The sequence below is a fragment of the Lynx rufus genome, unplaced genomic scaffold, assembly GCF_022079265.1.
Source record: "Lynx rufus isolate CCGP_SWC_20201006 ecotype Redwood Valley unplaced genomic scaffold, mLynRuf1.p SCAF_24, whole genome shotgun sequence".
NCBI lineage: Eukaryota > Metazoa > Chordata > Mammalia > Carnivora > Felidae > Lynx > Lynx rufus.
The window spans coordinates 949,577-966,443 of NW_025814839.1; the positions used below are offsets into that span (position 1 = coordinate 949,577).

The following is a 16,867-nucleotide window of genomic DNA, read 5'->3' on the forward strand; positions in this document are numbered from 1 at the left end:
AAAGAAACTCAGCCTTGCCCCTCAACCAGACTTTAAACTACTTCAGTGTTTCTTTACATCAAAAGACTCCCTTGAGATTCCGAGAGTTTGCAGACCCTTTCCCTGAGGGCAGAGAAAAACCACACATACGGCTTCAGGTTCATTGACACCTGCAGCCCTTTAGGTAGAGGGTTAAAACTTCTGGTCTCGTTGGCTAATGTCTGCTAAGGGCCTACTATGTGCCAGGTTCTTTTCCTGCAGATAGATGATCTCATCCAGTCCCCACCGTATCCCTGGGAGGTAGAGACACTGTCATTCCCGTTTTACAGTTAAAGAAGCTAAGGCAGCTGCCTAAGGACGTTCAGTTGTTAAGACGCAGAGCCAGGGTTCAAACCTGGGCAGCCTGGCCCCAGAGCCCACGTTTCGAACTATTTGCAGGGTGCGCGTGCTCACGCTGTTGTCTTGTAGCCTTGATGTCTCTCCCGAGAGGGTCTTCCTCCCTCCGGGCCTTCTGGCTCTACCCTCTTCCTCTCTTTCTCCCAAACTCTGGCAGAAGCTTTGTGAAAGGAGGTGGCAAGAGTCGGAAGAGCCACCGGGAGTGTGTGGGGAGGGGCACTGGGGTGTCACTCGGGGACCTCACCCTTTACAAAGCCAGTTACGTTAGGAAATCCTCGGCTAGCCCTCACCCTGTGAAGCGACTGAACGCTCAGCATTGGTGGCCGGGAGGGGAAACCAGGACACGTGCAGCCTTGTGACTGCTCTTGGAAAAGGCCGGCCGCCCTCTGGAGCATGTGCGTGAACGCGTGGCTCCTTCCCAAGCCCCTCTCGCCAGCCTCACGTTGCTTATTTGCTTGGCCCTCGATCCCTGTGTGCAGTCCCCAGTTCTGGTTAGCCGTAAATACTTACTGAAGGGTGGAACTTGTAACCAGAAAGGCTTCCTCTGAGTCCCAGCACTGTTTGGCCATGTATTAATTAGTAATAACATTGGCAATTGAAACTCCACTCAAAGTAACTGAAGAAAGACTGGGAGCTAAGGGACCAAAAATTCCCAGGTCAGACTGGCTTCAGGCTCAGCTGAATCTAGGCCTTGTCGTCAGGGCTTTGCCTCATTCCCTCCACCTCTGGCTGTTTTCCTGAACACACTGTCCCTCAGGGTGGCAACATGGCAGACATCAGCTCAGCCTTCTGCTTTCTTCTGTCTGAGACTCCAGTGGGAAGAGAATCTTCCACAGGAGTCACGGAATCAAGTCTCATTGGCTCAGACCGGCTCACATGGCCTCTAAGCCAATCACAGGACAGTATATCCATCAGCCGGGTTGGGTCTCCTCCACATGCCTGAGGCTGGGATGGCTCAAACTTGGTCTGGTTCAGATGGACCGGAAGTAGGGGGGAGGACGGGTCCCACGGGGCTCACAGGGCTGGGCGGTCAGAAGGATTGGGTGTCCGTTGTGGCCTCATCATGGGGGTGAGGGTCCTCCAGTCTGAAGTCTTATGATGTACTCAGTACCCAGGGAGACTCTCACCCTTGGTTAGCGTTTCTCATCCAGCGCTAAGCAATGGGATTGACTTTTGTTGAACCCTGAGCCATCTGCCAGCCCCACACAGACGTGCAGGAATGAGCATCATTGACCTTGTGCTTCAGTAGCTACAGCTTTGGGTTAAGACCTGGGGAAGCTGAGACAAAGTTCATGAGCCCACATAATCCGCCCCTGGGCTGAGGAGGGGCAGGACCGAGAGACCAGGCCTGTGCTTCCTTCAGCGATTCGTTGCCAGGTCTTTAAAAATCAGACCCTCTTAGGGGCGCCTGGGTGGCTCAGTTGGTTACGCGTCTGACTCTTGGTTTCAGCTCAAGTCATGATCTCACGGTTCGGGCCTGGCATCGGGCTCCGTGCTGACGGTGCGGAGCCTGCTTGGGATTCTCTCTCCCCCTCTCTCTCTCTCTCTGCCCCTCCCCCACTCACTCTCTTTGTCTCTCTCTCAAAATAAACTAAAAACAAATCTTTTAACGCCTCTAGCGCCGTAACCCTAGGATGTACACAGCTGTAAGCCTGCCCTCCAAGCGGGGCTGTCCTCGGTTTTAGAGTTTTCTGCTCCAGCCCCCCTTTACTCGCAAGCAGACAATTAAGAGGGGCTTTTGCGTATCCCAAACTGGATAAAATGCAGAGACGAGTTATCAGAATTAGCCAACAGTCTTCTTCCCACTGGTCCCTCTACCCACACCTGAATAGGCTGTGGTGTCTAATCCTTTTTTCCAGACTGTTCTACAAAGGACTCTGGGCCCTTCTCCCCTTCACTGTGGCCTCTGTCTGCTCAGCAAGACCTGGGGCTCCGAGACTGGGAAGAGAAGCCGCTGGAATTGGGGAGCCAGAGAGCGAGAAACACACAGAGGGGGAGAGAGAAATCAGAATCCCCCCGTCCACAGGGTGCAGGTGGCCAGTCCCATGGCCACCCCGGCCTTCTAGGGGATGACTAGAAGATCAGACTGGCACAAAAGGCTTTTGACCAGCCCAGGCAGGACACTGGTCGCCTTTGTCCACCTCGGCTGCTGACTGAGAACTGTCAGTGTGGCCTGTGAGCCCAGAGCCAGGGGCCGGGACGAATCTTTCCTGGGGCTGGGGCAGGGAATGGGGCTCTTAACATGGTTTCATGCCCGCCTCCCTTCCCATCCCTCACACCTCTGGCACCCATCGGGGTCCGCTTGTCCCTCGGTCCTTGCTTTTGTGGAATACGAATCACACAGCCTCTTTAGTACAGGACCTGGCTGCTTCCTAGCTCAACCTCATGCCCTTGACCGGTTTTTTCCACCCACCAGTGTGTGAGCAGTACCTACCCTGGAGGTCTGCAGGGGCTCCATCAGCTTAGAGCACCTACACTGAGGTATCTTCCCCCTGATCAGAGACTCAGAGCTGGGAGACTTAGCCCCACTTCTCAGATGAATATCGGGCCCAGAGAAGCCCACTGACTTCATTTAGATCGTACCATTGGGAAGGGTCAGAGGTGGGGTTTGAACCGTGCCTTCTGCGTACCTCCCACCGCCCGTTTCCTTGCCCCATTCCTGAGTCACCAGCTGTGGGCCGACTGCCCAGTCCCTTCTGTCCCAAGTGCACCACAAGCTGAACCGGCGAAGGGAACCAGAAACTCCTGTCACCAGTTAAAACTGTGCCCAGAAGACGGTCCAAGAAAAGCTTGTGACTGAGCAGCTGCCGGCCGGAGAGTCCAGGTTGGCACTGCCTGGGAAGGTCACGAGGGAGCGCTGAGTGACTCCAGTCTTGTCCCCAGCGGCCACCAGGCACCAGCGCCCCCTTTGTGTGGCCTCTGTCTCTCCGTTACAGAGGTACACACAGCACCCAGCTGTCTGCTGAGCAGGGGCGGAGGGGCCGGCCAGGGAGGTAGGGCGCAGGCAATGGTTCTTCTGCGCCCGAGAGGTTGGCCTCAGAGGAGGCAGCCACCCAAGTATCAGACACTAGTCCCTGTCCTCCTACCCACCGCCCTCCTTGCTTCAGCCCAGAAATAGCTTCCTCACAGCCGCCCATTGCACTGCCTGAAATGCCACTGTTAGAACTGCATTTGGTTTGCATCTTCCAGAAATAATCAGTGGGGAGGGAGAAGGTAAAGCCAGCCACACCATATTCAGACATAAACTTTTGACCAAAAAAAGCCAGTCTTTTTTTTTTTTTTTAATGCTTATTTATTTTTGAGAGAGAGAGAGAGAGAGACAGAGCACAAGCAGGGGAGGGGCAGAGAGAGCAGGAGACACAGAATCCGAAGCAGGCTCCAGGCTCCAGGCGGTCAGCACAGAGCCCGACGCGGGGCTCGAACCCACGAACCATGAGATCATGACCTGAGCGTAAGTCAGACACTTAACTTACTGAGCCACCCAGGTGCCCAAGCCAGTCTTTTCCCAGGAAGTGGCTGTCCCTTCAGAGGACAGGGAGGCTTCTGGGAAGGAAGGGGGCCGTCCATTCAGTGAAGCATATAGTTACTTGACTGGAACCTTCCAGGTGTCCCGAGTCCCCTGTGCACCAGTCTGACCCCTGATGGGACCCCAAATGAAGCCCAGCATTTCCAGGCGGGCATACATCTCACCCTGCATCTGGGGCCATCCTCCACAGTGACTGTGTCTTTGGGGGCCAAGAGGGGTCCTGGCAGAGGTCGAGCCCCTGGAAAGCCAACAGTGCCGGACAGCCCGGCCTCTGGGGATTGGGCACGTTCAGATGACAAAAGGTGCCCCCTTTTCTCATCGCCGTGAGAAGACATCCACGTGGTTCTGCCAGGATGCCAACTCCCAGCTGCCTTTTGAAGTGTATCAAAGGTAAATCCAAACACAGATAATCCCAAACCTCACTAGACACTCACATTCTATCTTTTCCCCAGCCGCATCTAAAAAAAAAAAAAAAAAAAATCAAAATTGTTCAGAATAAGCTCTGATTCTGACTTGAGTGTCGTTTCTTCTTCGTTTTCCTTGCCAAGACCAGGGACGGACGAGAACTCGGTGTCAGCTCTGACTTAGCAGCGGGGGTGGCCCGTGCACATGCTCTGCCTCGGTCCTCTTGCCCCGCCCACTCGTCTTCTCTCCTGGACCCCCCCCCCCCCCCCGCCACGCCAGCTGCCTTCTTCGGGGCACCGGGCCTGCGGTGCGTGGTAGTGGGGGAGATTTGCTGGAAGACACCGAGGGTGTCCCCACTAAGCTATAGCGGGTTTTGACTCCTTCTTTCCCAAACCCAGGCCTGCTTTTCAGCCCCGAGGCCGACCCTGTCTTCCCTCGGTGCTGCGTGACTTTGCTAGGGCTGCCTTAATAAAGAGCCGCCAACTGGGAGCCTTCAGCGACAGAAATGCTTTGTCTCACCCTCCTGGAGGCTGGGAGTCCCGGAGCCAGGGGAGGCCAGGGCCCGTTCCCCCTGAGGACCGGGAGAGAATGTTCCGTGCCTCTCCTAGCTTCAGTGGTTTGCTTGCGATCTTTGGCCTTTGCTGGCACGTGGAGGCATCACCTGGATCTCTGCCTTCATCTTCACAGAACAGCCCCCCTGTGTGTGTGTGTGTGTGTCCAGATTTCCCCCTTTTATAAAGATCTGCTCTTCTCGGGGCGCCTGGGTGGCTCAGGCGGTTGAGCATCCAACTTTGGCTCAGGTCATGATCCCTCGGTTCTTGAGTTTGAGCCCCGCGTTGGGCTCTGTGCCGCCAGCTCAGACCCTGGAGCCGCTTCGGATTCTGCGTCTCCCTCTCTGCCCCTCCCCTGCTCGTGCTGTCTCTCAAAAATAAACAAAAAAAAAAAAAAAAGGAAAAAAAAGATCCACTCTTCTCTAGTAGAACTTTCTCTTGTTACCTCCTCCAAATAAGGTCGCTTTCCGAGGTCATGGGAGGACTTCACCATGAGTTTGGGGGGGGGGGGGGACACAGTTCCATCCGTAACGCCTCCTATAAGCAAACCCTTCAGCCGGTCTGTGCGTGGAATGTGTTTGTTTTTCATGCCTCCTCTGTTTTTATCTTCTCTGTGTCTATCTGTACTTTCCTAACCAGGATCTTTACAGCCATAATGCCCATGGTAGCAGCGGGACTGATAATAGATGACCCCACCCTGCAACCTGTCCGACGACTCGTTTCCCTTGTAGGCACTGTGTGTGTTTCTGCTTGCGTTCTGAGCTGTGCCTTTGGAATGTGTGCTGAGGCTCTGCCAAGGCCGGCCTGTCTTCCTTGGCCACTCCAGCTGCATGGCCCCCACCCGCGCGCGTGTGTGGAATGTGATTTCAGACCTGTGCCCGTGAGTCTCGATCTGCACGAGGGCAGCTGCGGAATTCTCGGCTCTGTCACCGATAATTCTTTTTGTCTTTTCTCGTTTCCGTTCTAAAAATCACCTTGTCCGTGATCCAGTAAAGAAGGTCCTTTAAGTGACGGGTCAGTAATCAACGCCCACTGTGACCACCACCCCCCCCAACCCCCGAGTGACACTAATGCCGTGTTCGACCTTCACGCCCTAGCTTTCTAAACCGCTTTGTTTCGCCGAGCCATCGTCAGAAAGCCATTTGATCCCGTGAGGAGGGGACCAACGCTTTGTGTCTCTCTGGGTCCCCTTGGACAGGAAGCGGCATGTGGCTTTCCTGCTTGAGTCAGGTAGAGGTGACATGTGGCAGTGATGTGTTGCTGTATTTTTGGCCAGCTGATTGCCCTGATCACACTATGGAGAGAGCTCGCAAATAACCCGGTATGAAAATTGTGCCTTTGTGTGTCAGGACGCATGTCTGTTGTAGAGAAAAAAGCCTTTAGCTGGTAGGGAGAATTTCTCCAGATACACTTGGCTTGCCCCAGCTTTACAGTGAAAGACCACTTTATTCCCGGTAGGAGGTGACCGTAGGGTCCAGTAATCACAGAATAATAAAATCATGTTTGCCCAGATGTGATTAAAACTGAACTCCATAGGCCACAGCACTTACAAGCCGGGGGGGTGGGAGTAGGGGGGAGCTAATAGGTGAACAGACAGAGGAACTAAAAATAGTTGATTTGAAGCTTCAGTTTCTCAGCGGTGCATTCCTATTCCTGCCCCCGGGAAACGTAACATAGCTATTATCTCTCTCACCAAGTTCAGGAACCAAAATTGAAGAGTAGCAGAACTTGGTGAGAGAAGAATGAATCTCATTAGAAAGTACGAGTATCGAAGGGCAAGTTAGCCAAGGTTTTTGGGAGAAATTCAAGGTGGGCCACCTCAGGTTTACTTGAGGGCCCTGGTCTTTGTGGAGGTGGAAGTAAGGCAGACCTCCTTTTATTTTTTAAAAATTTTTTTTTTTTAACGTTTATTTATTTTTGAGACAGAGAGAGACAGAGCATGAACAGGGGAGGGTCAGAGAGAGGGAGACACAGAATCTGAAACAGGCTCCAGGCTCTGAGCTGTCAGCACAGAGCCCGATGCGGGGCTCGAACTCACGGACCGCGAGATCATGACCTGAGCCGAAGTCGGCCACTTAACCGACTGAGCCACCCAGGCGCCCCGGCAGACCTCCTTTTAAATGGGCCAGTTCCGGGGCGCCTGGCTGGCTCAGTCTGTGGAGCGTGCTACTCTTAATCTCAGGGTCGTGAGAGCGACCCCATGTTGGGTGTGGAGCCTACTTGAAATAAAATTTTAAAAAGTCAACGGGCCAGTGTATAAGCTTTTTGCCTGTAATTTCTGCCTTCGTCTTTTAGGCATCAGATGGTTCACTCTGATCAGTGATCAGCAGTCACAGCTGTTTTATTTTTTTTTAATTTTTTTTTCAACGTTTATTTATTTTCGGGACAGAGAGAGACAGAGCATGAACGGGGGGCAGGGCAGAGAGAGAGGGAGACACAGAATCGGAAACAGGCTCCAGGCTCTGAGCCATCAGCCCAGAGCCTGATGCGGGGCTTGAACTCACGGACCGCGAGATTGTGACCTGGCTGAAGTCGGAGCTTAACCGACTGCGCCACCCAGGCGCCCCAGTCACAGCTGTTTTAAAAAGACCCCTTGGTCTATGTCGGCCACTGCCAGTCAGCAAGTCACTGTGCGAAGGTCTAAAGGCTTTCGCCCTTAAGTCAGTTTTCAACACTGTAAACCGACGGTTTCCCCAGTCTCATTTGCAGACGGTTTTCACAGCGTTTAGTCACAGAACTGTGTGCACCGTTACTTGTTTTTGGTTGTCTCATTCTTCTAAAATAACTACTCCCGACTCCTCTCTAGCAGTAATATCCAGGAAATCTGGGCCCTGATGTGCTGCTTTTGTAGTTTCCCGATTCACGTTACATAACTACCTAAAGGAAAAACATTTGTCTCTTTATGTCGGAATCATCTTAAATTCTAGGTGGCTCTCAGTCATTACTTTCTCTGCATCGTTAGGGTAAAGAGACTCCAGACGTGTGTTTCTAGTCATTTTTTTTTTTTTTATGTCCGCTGATAATGAGAACAGACCCTCAGCAGTGCTTGAGTAAGAGATGAGATACATCACACATCAGTAGTTGCATATGCCCCATTCACACTGTGTCACCTCCAAGGTGCGGTGACAATGACATGCAGAATCCCCTGCTGCTTTCTCACATAACTTTGACCTGCACCCCTACCTCTCCTTTCACACCTTGGATTGATCTGCTTCCTTCCACGTCTGCTGCTGTGTGTCCCAGCATTGCAAAAACGCTACAGTGCACAGCGAAGGCGGGCTCTCATTTCTCTCTTTCCCTTTCGAAAGGTTTAGCTTCTTCTCCCGAGATAAGAAGCGTCTGGCCAACACACAGAGAAACGTGCACATCCAGGAGTCCTTCGGCCAGTGGGTCAACAACTCCCACCGTGATGACGGTTACACGGAGCAAGGACAGGAAGCCCTGCAGCACCTGTGACCGCAGCCCACCTCTGCCTTTGGACCTGAACTGTCCACCGCCAGCACCTGCAGTGGAACCTGGCAGGGGTCACTACCTTGCACACCTCTTGGTTCAGATGCACCCTCAAGACTGATCCCTCAAACAGACTGTCTCCTTTGAGGAAGCACACTGAAAAACTGATGCCAAACTCTAAAGAAATGTTTATTTATACCCAGGGCTATCACCGTTTATAATAGATGACCGATCTCTTAGGATATATATTTAATAATAACCATGAGCAGAGGCCAGACTTTTGCATTAACTTCAGTAACACAAGCTTCTTTAAGCCAAATACATCACATGCCACTATAATTGCTGTTTGACTTGCTTTGTATGAAATTCTGTGTGTAGAGGTTTTGTTCACCTGTTTGTCATACTTAAGTGGGAGGCAGGGAAGTGGTATTCATTAGCTCATTCATGGAATTGTCAGCGGTGGTAGCATAATACGTAGGATGCATCCATTAGATAAACCGGGCCCCCAAAGTCACCAGACGGGCTGGCCCCACTTAGATGCAAAGCAACAGAAGCTAAGGACCACCGTCCTCCCACCCAGAAACTGGACACAACTTTGTAAGAGCTGGTGGTTCTCTTTTGCACCTTGTTACTGATACTGCCTAGAGCATGTAGCGAGTGCCTTGGAATCGGCTGTGAGTTATGCAGTGCTAACCAAACAAAGTTGCTAAGGATGAGACATTGCAGCCTTTCTCATTTCTCGTTTGTTCCCCCCCACCCTTTTTTTCTTTTAGCCTTCAATCCATTAAACACAGTCCCCTATAAAGAAGACAAGTGTCCCAGAGCGGATGTGGAATGGGGTTGGGGAGCCTAGGGGGTGCAGGATGGGGGTGGGGAGTAGACCTGCCAGTGCCAGGGTGAGGGCAGTGGGTGGAGAGGTGGTTTGGGGACTACACGTCTGGCTGACTCATGGGGCTGTGGTGGCAGACGGAGAGCCAGAAGCCTGCATCTGCTGAGTTGGGGTTTTGCCCAAATAGCACTTTCTCTCTACCCACGGAGGACCCAGGGCACAGGCTGGGTGCTGACAGATTGAGAGAGGCAGCGTGTGCTAACAGAGCTCTCAAGTACATCTGACGGGTCCACGTTCTACACCTTCTCCCCTGGTTTGCTGAGAAACCATCAGTTGGTTTGCAGAGTTCACGGGGACTCTGTTTCCACATTGCTGAAAATAATGATCAGACAAGATAACGTTGCTTTTGCGCAGTGGTTCTCAAAACTGCCGCTAGTTTATTCTCAGAGTATAAAAGCAGGTGTATTGAGGAATCTCCCTTCCCCTGGCCACCTTTGGTTGCCCTTTCCCCAGGAGCAACCAGTGTTGCCAGTTTCTTGGGTGTCTTTCCTGAAAGGGTTTATAAATATACATGCAGTTATGTAACAAAATATATTTTTTCTTTCTTTTTTTTTTTTTTTTACATAAATGGCAGCATACTATATATGTGCTATGCTGTACCTTCCTTTTCTTAGAATACCCTGGAAATGATTCCACATCAGTACGTAAGATAGTGGGTTTCAACGCCCCCCAGCGACGTTTGGCAACGTCTGGAGACCTTTTGGTGTTTTGGTTGTCACAACTACTACTGGCATCCAGTGGGTAGGTTCCAGGGATGGTGCTCAGCATCCTGCAATGCCCAGGACAGTGCCCCACAACAAAGACTCTTTCAGCACCAGATGTAATAGTGCGAAATGGAGGACCCGTCTGCCACGTAGATGTGTCATTTTTCATGTTTGTCCAGACCCCACGGATGGACAGGGAGCTTCCTTTAGCACTGTACACTTTCACACCCATGCGTCAGTCTGCAGAATAAACTAGAAAAATTGCTAGGTGAGATGTATGCCTTTGTTGTGTAGCTACTGCTAAGGTCTCTGCTGTGGGGGCTCTACCAATTTTTTTGTTTTGTTTAGTTACCAGGGCCCATACAAGATGAAGCCTCAATGTCAAGGATGCGGTCTGAGGGGTCTAATCCATCCATGTTCTGGGACCCAGGGTTGACAGCCACTGGCTTGGACAATGTAAGCACCACGACTGGATCTCTTTCTTCCAGTGCTGTCTCACAACACACCTCCAGGGTGGAGTGCTCGTTTAGCTGAAATACCTACCAGCTCAAGCCCGTAATGCACTTTCGGTGCTGTAATAGGGAGCCCTTTGTACAACCTGTGTGAAATCAGAAGGGTGTTCCTGAACGGCTGTTTTCTGAGACATGGGGGACGTGGTAAGATTCTGCACTGGAAATTTACAAAGGAAAGAGCCTATTTTTCTAAAACTGTTCTTGGGGCACCTGGGTGGCTCAGTCGGCTAAACGTCCGACTTCGGCTCAGGTCATGATCTTAGAATTCGTGAGTTCGAGCCCCACATCGGGCTCTGTGCTGACAGCTCAGAGCCTGGAGCCGGTTTTGGATTCTGTGTCTCCCTCTCTCTCTGCCCCTCCTCTGTTCACATTCTGTCTCTGTCTCAAGAATAAACATCCATTAAAAATAAATTAATTAATTAATTAAAAAAATAAATAAATAAAACTGTTCTAACAGCTAACAGCAGTTTTAAGATAGGGCAGGTTCCCTACATAACAAAGAGATTCATACTCGTAATGCAAAAACCTAGTCGTGAATGTGTTGAGTCTCGATACTAAATTGTTTGCTTTGCATGCAACATCCTGAGTTTTAAGACCCTGAACTTGCAAAGATACAGCCATTGCTAAAACAGAAACATTAAGTGTCACTGTTTTTAAAACCACGTGAACAGCCTGGTACTCAAAGCCCTCAGAAGAAGTTATAGTCGATATGATCTATGCAGCCCTCCTACAAATGGGAGGCCAGGTGTCCAAGAGGGAGAAGACCAATCAGTCCATCAGAACCAGACAGAAACCTTTCACTGGCTTTTCCTCATTTTCATTTCACTCTCTTTGGAGCTTCATCTTTTCAAAGGGCTGGAAGGCTGCCATAAACCAGAACCCCATAGCCCTGCAACTTTGGTTTTTCACTTTAAATACCAGTCTCCCTGCCAAAAAACAGGAAAAAAAGGCAGTCAGCATTTGGCTCAAGAATGGAGTTCTATTTGTTCAAGGGTAGCTGATTGCTGACCTAGACCACTGCTCACACTGGCTTTGGTACGAAGGTCTGGACGTTCTCCCTGAATTCACTTTTCTATCCCATTTTCATTTCAGTTCAGCAGGCCTGTACGCTATAGATATACAGATGGGAAAGATACCACTTTCCCAACAATCTAGCCAGATTCGGGTTCCCAGGAGTCAGAGCGATGCAAAGGATTTTCGGTCGTCACTTCTTTTTTGCCAGCCCCTCAAAACGGTCAATTCCAGTAGACAGGAGAAAAGGAGAATCGCAAAACAAGTTCTCTACTGCCAAATTAAACCAGAGTGGTGGCTCCGTACACGTGCCCTTCTGTATGGCTGCCGGTGAGGACACGACTGTAATAAATGTAATGGGTCCTTAGAACTACAAGGTGAAGAGGAGAAACCCCGTAATTATCAGCGTGTTCAGCTTAAACCTGGGTTCTAGACTGGAAAGAAAACTCAACTCCAGACCCCATCACCACCAGCAAGTTTTATTCAAGCACTGGACGTACACTTTGTATAAAAGCCACGCATCTCTCTGTGCCTCCGCGGTGTCTTTGTTTGGGCTCTGGTGGTGCTGGTGAGCCTCTACTTACTTCGGTCCCTCTTCTCCCTCCCCTTGGCTCTGTCATCTCTGAAGTCCCTCTCTCTCTCCCAGTCACTTTCTGGCCACACCCTGGTTGGCTCTCTCTCCTGCCATCTCTTCTCCCTGCCTCGGTCATGGTCTCGGTCCCTCGTCCGAGAGTCCCAGTGTCTCTCTCGCGACCGAGATCGCTCCCGCTTTTCCCTTTTTACCTCTCTGTACTGGTCGTTTTTAACAACTGGCAAATTAATGGGTTTCCGAAAAGGTCGATCACGCCCCCCAAATCTCAGCTGCCCGGATTCCTTTTTCCCCCCCAGACCTCCTCCAAGGCGCCGAGGGATCCACCCTTTGAGGGTCCTTTCCAGCTCGTAGTCCACGAATATCTCGTGCTGGTCAATAACCAGGCCGTCTGCATCTCGGTAAGCTTTGATCAGAGAACGCTCCTCTTTGTATTCGATGAAGGCATAGCCTTTCGAAAAGCCCGTGACCAAGTCCCTCACCAGCCGAAGCCGCCGGATGTCCCCGTAGCGAGAAAATACTTCCTTTAACTTCTCCTCTTTGGTCTGCAGGTTTAGTCTCGCCACGAACAGGGTGAGGAGGGGGTCTCCCGTGACGCCTTTGTTGGGGGTGTATCGTGCCAACATTGCCCTCCAGATAGCGCGATCGTGTGGGTCTTCATCGGTGCCATCAATGCTGCCAGCTTTAAGCGGGTCATACTCCTTGGCGATGGGCATCCAATCGTTCATGTTCTAGGAGGGATCACAGCAACCTTTAGGGAGCACCTCCTACGAGCTACCCATTTAATCCTTACAACAACCCCACGAAGCAGATACTACCATTCACCCCTTCCTTCAACAGGGAAGGAAACACGATTCCCAGGGCCTGAGGCCTCCCAGCTAGAAAGTGGGCAGAATGGGGATCAAAGCCAGACAGCGGGGCTCCAGGATGCTCTCACCCGCTGCTCCTCCGTCCCTCCCGGGAAGAAGCAGAGGGCATCGTGCTTGAGTGTGGTCCATCTGTGTATCAACCAGGTTATCATCTCAGGGCACTTACCAATTATATTACAACGTGGCAACACGGATCGACATCCAGGCTTGCCTTTCAGACTCTAAAATGGCCCTAAGGGGCGCCTGGGTGGCTCAGTCGGTTGAGCGTCCGACTTCAGCTCAGGTCATGATCTCATGGTTCGGTTCATGAGTTTGAGCCCCACATGGGGCTCTCTGCGGTCAGCGCAGAGCCGGCTTTGGGTCCTCTGTCTGCCTCTCTCTCTGCCCTTCCCCCCGCCAACATAAACATTAAAAAAAAAAAAAAAAGGTCATAGGAAAACCAGCCTGGAAACTGCTAACGGAAAATGGTGTTTTTAAAAACTTTACTACCAAGAATTTCGAACATGTACCAACGTAAAGAATGGCATAACCCTCCACAAACTCATCACCTGACTCTGACCAACACATACCTAGCCTGGTTTCATCTGTGCGGCAACTCACATCCCCATTCCTAGATTACTCTAACGGAAATTCTAGGTATTACATCGCTCATCTGCAAATGTTTTGGTACGCATCATTAAAAGAATAGAAAGATAAGGACTTAAAAAAAAAACTACAAGGGAAAATGGTGCTTTTAACGTAGTATTTTGCAACAGGTAGCAAAGCTAAAACTACAGTGGCTCAGCAGCAGCAGGCTCTCAGGTTCAAAAAGGAATATGGGATTTCTTCCCAATTCCCTGGCTGATAATCTGTTTATGCCTCTAGGCATGGGAATTGATTGCAATGGTAATTTTAGCCTGCAAGCATACTCCAATTATCTGATACATGATAATTTTTTTGAAAGAGGGTGGAAAGTTTAAGTTCAGAGGAGAGGCTGATACATGGTAATGGATTCACATTCTGGTGAATCTGCTGGAATAATACTTGCCAACATTTCAAGACACTGCTACTGCTCACATGACCACCTCCGTAAAACTTTAGAGCCAATACTGAAATATGTTACCTTAAAACTAGGACTCCAGGGGCGCCTGGGGGGCTCAGTCGGTTAAGCATCCAGCTTTGGCTCATGTCATGATCTCACAGTTTGTGAGTTCAAGCCCCGTGTCGGGCTCTGTGCTGACAGCTCAGACCCTGTGGCCTGCTTCAGATTCTGTGTCTCCCTCTCTCTCTGACCTCACTCCCCCCAGCCCCCGCTCTCTCTCTCAGAAATAATAAATGAATAAACTTATAAAAACAAAAACAAAAACCAGGACTCCAGGAACCTGGCTGGCTCAGTCAGTAGAGAAGGTGACTCTTGACCTAGGAGTTGTGAGTTCAACCCCATGCTGTAGAGCTTACTTTTACAAATAATAAGGATTTGAGGGGCGCCTGGGTGGCGCAGTCGGTTAAGCGTTCGACTTCAGCCAGGTCACGATCTCACGGTCCATGAGTTCGAGCCCCGCTTTGGGCTCTGGGCTGATGGCTCAGAGCCTGGAGCCTGTTTCCGATTCTGTGTCTCCCTCTCTCTCTGCCCCCTTCACCACTCACGCTCTGTCTCTCTCTCTCCCCCAAAATAAATAAACATTTAAAAAATTTTTAATACAAAAATAATAAAGATAAGAAAAATGTAGGGGTGCCTGGGTCACTCAGTCGGTTGAGTGTCCAACTTCGGCTCAGGTCACAATCTCATGGTTCGTGAGTTCGAGCCCACGTCGGGCTCTGTGCTGACAGCTCAGAGCCTGGAGCCTGCTTCGGATTCTGGGTCTCCCTCTCTCTCTGACCCTCCCCTGCTCACGCTCTGTCTTTCTTTCAAAAATAAATAAACACTTAAAAAAATTTTGTAATAAAAATTTAAAAATTATAAAACTGGGACTCTGTCAAATTTATATAGTAATCCTCATTCATAACATCTTCCCATGATATTTATTTATTAAAATATGGGGCATCTGAGTGGCTCAGTCTGTTTTCCCGAACGCACAGTAAACATTCTTCAGTCTAGTGTCTGCTTCACTTTATCTCCAGATTCTACGACACTGCCTGATAAACACTGGGGAACTGAACTAACTCCAATCAAAATTCAATGAAATTTTTCTTTTGTCCAAATCAGACAAAAAAGATGACTTCATGGCGAACTAAGAGCCAAAACGACTTTATACTGTCTGCCACCAAACCGTAAAAGGAGGTATATGACTGCCAGCACTAACCAGCAACTTTGGAGGAAGCGCCTCTCTGGCACCCTTATCAGTGAAAGGATGAGGAACAGCTGGGGCAATGAGACAAGAGAGGATTTCCAGGCCCCTCTGGGCACTGCCTCTAACTCTTGGGTCTCTTCTCTCTCATGGATGGAATTTCTCCACATTAGGAAAGAAAAAAGACAGAAAGAAAGAAAAGAAAAAAAAAAAGAAGAGAGAGCACGATGTTGACTCTCTCCCTGCTCTAGTATTCTCTAACAATCCCATTCTACTGGCCCTACCACTCTGGGCCGCACTCCCCACCCTCCCTCACAGGGTTGCAGGAAAACAACAAGGACGATAATAATAATTATTGTTAACTTGAAGACGTAGGAGGTGCCAGGCCCTATGCTAAGCACTTAACTCCCCTCACCTCCCAAAACTGTCAGGATCTAGGTTTTACTATTAATGCCATCTCCGGTGAGGAATGAAAGACACAAAAAGGCTTTCTTTTGGGGGGCGCCTGGGTGGCTCGGTCGGTTGAGCGTCCCACTTTAGCTCAGGTCATGATCTCACCCTTCGTGAGTTTGAGCCCCACTTCGGGCTCTCTGCTGTCCGCACAGAGCCCGCTTCAGACCCTCTCTCTCCCTCTCTCTCTGCCCCTCGCATGTTTGTGCACGCTCTCTCTAAACAATTAATGAATGAATGAATTAATGAATTAATTAATTAATTAATAATTTTAAAGCAGTAAATGCCAAGAGAGCAGCAGACTTCACGGCTTCCCATTCGTCTTTCTGGGAGTATTCCCTCCCTTGCCGCATTATGTTGAGGTTTCCTACAGTTTGTTTGGATTTTTAGATTCATGTCATTATTTCATAAAACGGGGATGAGATGTGAGAGATGAGTGGTGGGGGATGGAGGCGGAAGGGGCAATTAATCATTAAAGACAGAAGTGTGGAAAGTGAAAAAGAACGCTGGATCTGGAGACAGAACACCAGGTTTAAGACCCAGTCCTATCGTGGGAAAAATTTAAATCATCTGTAAAATGTAGCTACATGCCACTCGACTAGGTTTTTGTGAAGATCAGAAACAGCAGTGTCCGTGAAGGTGCTTTATAATTATACATTACGATACAGGTCAGTTAATTAAGAAACCACCGAACAAAGCGTGCCTCTCCTTACTGACTCCGCCGAGTTCGGATATTCCCGCGCTTCGCATCCAGGTAGGAAACAGAACTGAAGTCGGACCGACGGAACTCTCCCGAGCATGCGCAGTGGCGCGGTGGACGCGAAGGCGGAAGTCTGGGAGGGGGGACGGGAAGCCTACACCCCAGTAGCCCCGCAGTGCCCCCGCCTTGGCCACCGGCCCTCGAGGCTGGCCCTCCCCGACCTCTCGCCTTTTCAGTGGGCGAAGGGGAGAAGGGGTCCTTCTTCCACCCCAGCTCCCGCCCTCGCTTCCCGCAACACAACCCTAAAAGGGCTTCCCGTTTGCCAGGCTTCAACATGGCGGCCCTGACAGGAGCGCGCGCACTATCCGGGCCGAATTCTCTCGTCCTTCCCGCCGGAGTGGGCCCTGCTGCCACCAAGCCGCTCCCACTCACCTCAGAAAGGCTCGGGATCCCTTCCCACGGAAGCCAGCACCAGACTCCAAACGCCGGTAGATCCCTCTTGCCCGCCTGAGCGGAGCTTTACATTGGGAGAAGCAGATTCGCCACGGGCAGTGTTTTGGTGGTTTTTT

At 50.5% G+C, this 16,867-nt stretch overlaps 2 protein-coding genes across 3 annotated transcripts in view; one reads left to right on the plus strand and one right to left on the minus strand.

Annotated features, from left to right (window-relative positions):
• RILPL1 (Rab interacting lysosomal protein like 1) overlaps positions 1 to 9,141 on the plus strand; it is a 39,915-nt gene extending 30,774 nt beyond the window's left edge. The window contains exon 7 of one of the 2 annotated variants that reach the window (XM_047088329.1): positions 8,166 to 9,141. In XM_047088329.1, the coding sequence (XP_046944285.1) occupies positions 8,166 to 8,313 (148 nt within the window). In that variant the 3' untranslated portion in view covers positions 8,314 to 9,141. Of the gene's footprint in view, positions 1 to 2,234; positions 2,459 to 8,165 lie in introns of those variants that run through there. The other variant, XM_047088330.1, reaches the window with a different exon arrangement.
• Positions 9,142 to 11,886: 2,745 nt separating this feature from the next.
• On the minus strand, positions 11,887 to 16,812 carry SNRNP35 (small nuclear ribonucleoprotein U11/U12 subunit 35). The gene is made up of 2 exons (XM_047088528.1): positions 16,731 to 16,812; positions 11,887 to 12,743 (listed from the first exon to the last, which is right to left on the minus strand). Exon 2 carries the CDS (start codon positions 12,738 to 12,740, stop codon positions 12,000 to 12,002), a length of 741 nt encoding a protein of 246 aa, XP_046944484.1. The 5' UTR covers positions 12,741 to 12,743; positions 16,731 to 16,812; the 3' UTR covers positions 11,887 to 11,999.
• Between the last annotated feature and the right edge of the window lie 55 nt (positions 16,813 to 16,867).

What these genes read in the sequence shown, in the direction of transcription:
- SNRNP35 (XM_047088528.1), bottom strand. Translation starts at nt 12,740, where the DNA reads ATGAACGATTGGATGCCCATCGCCAAGGAGTATGACCCGCTTAAAGCT.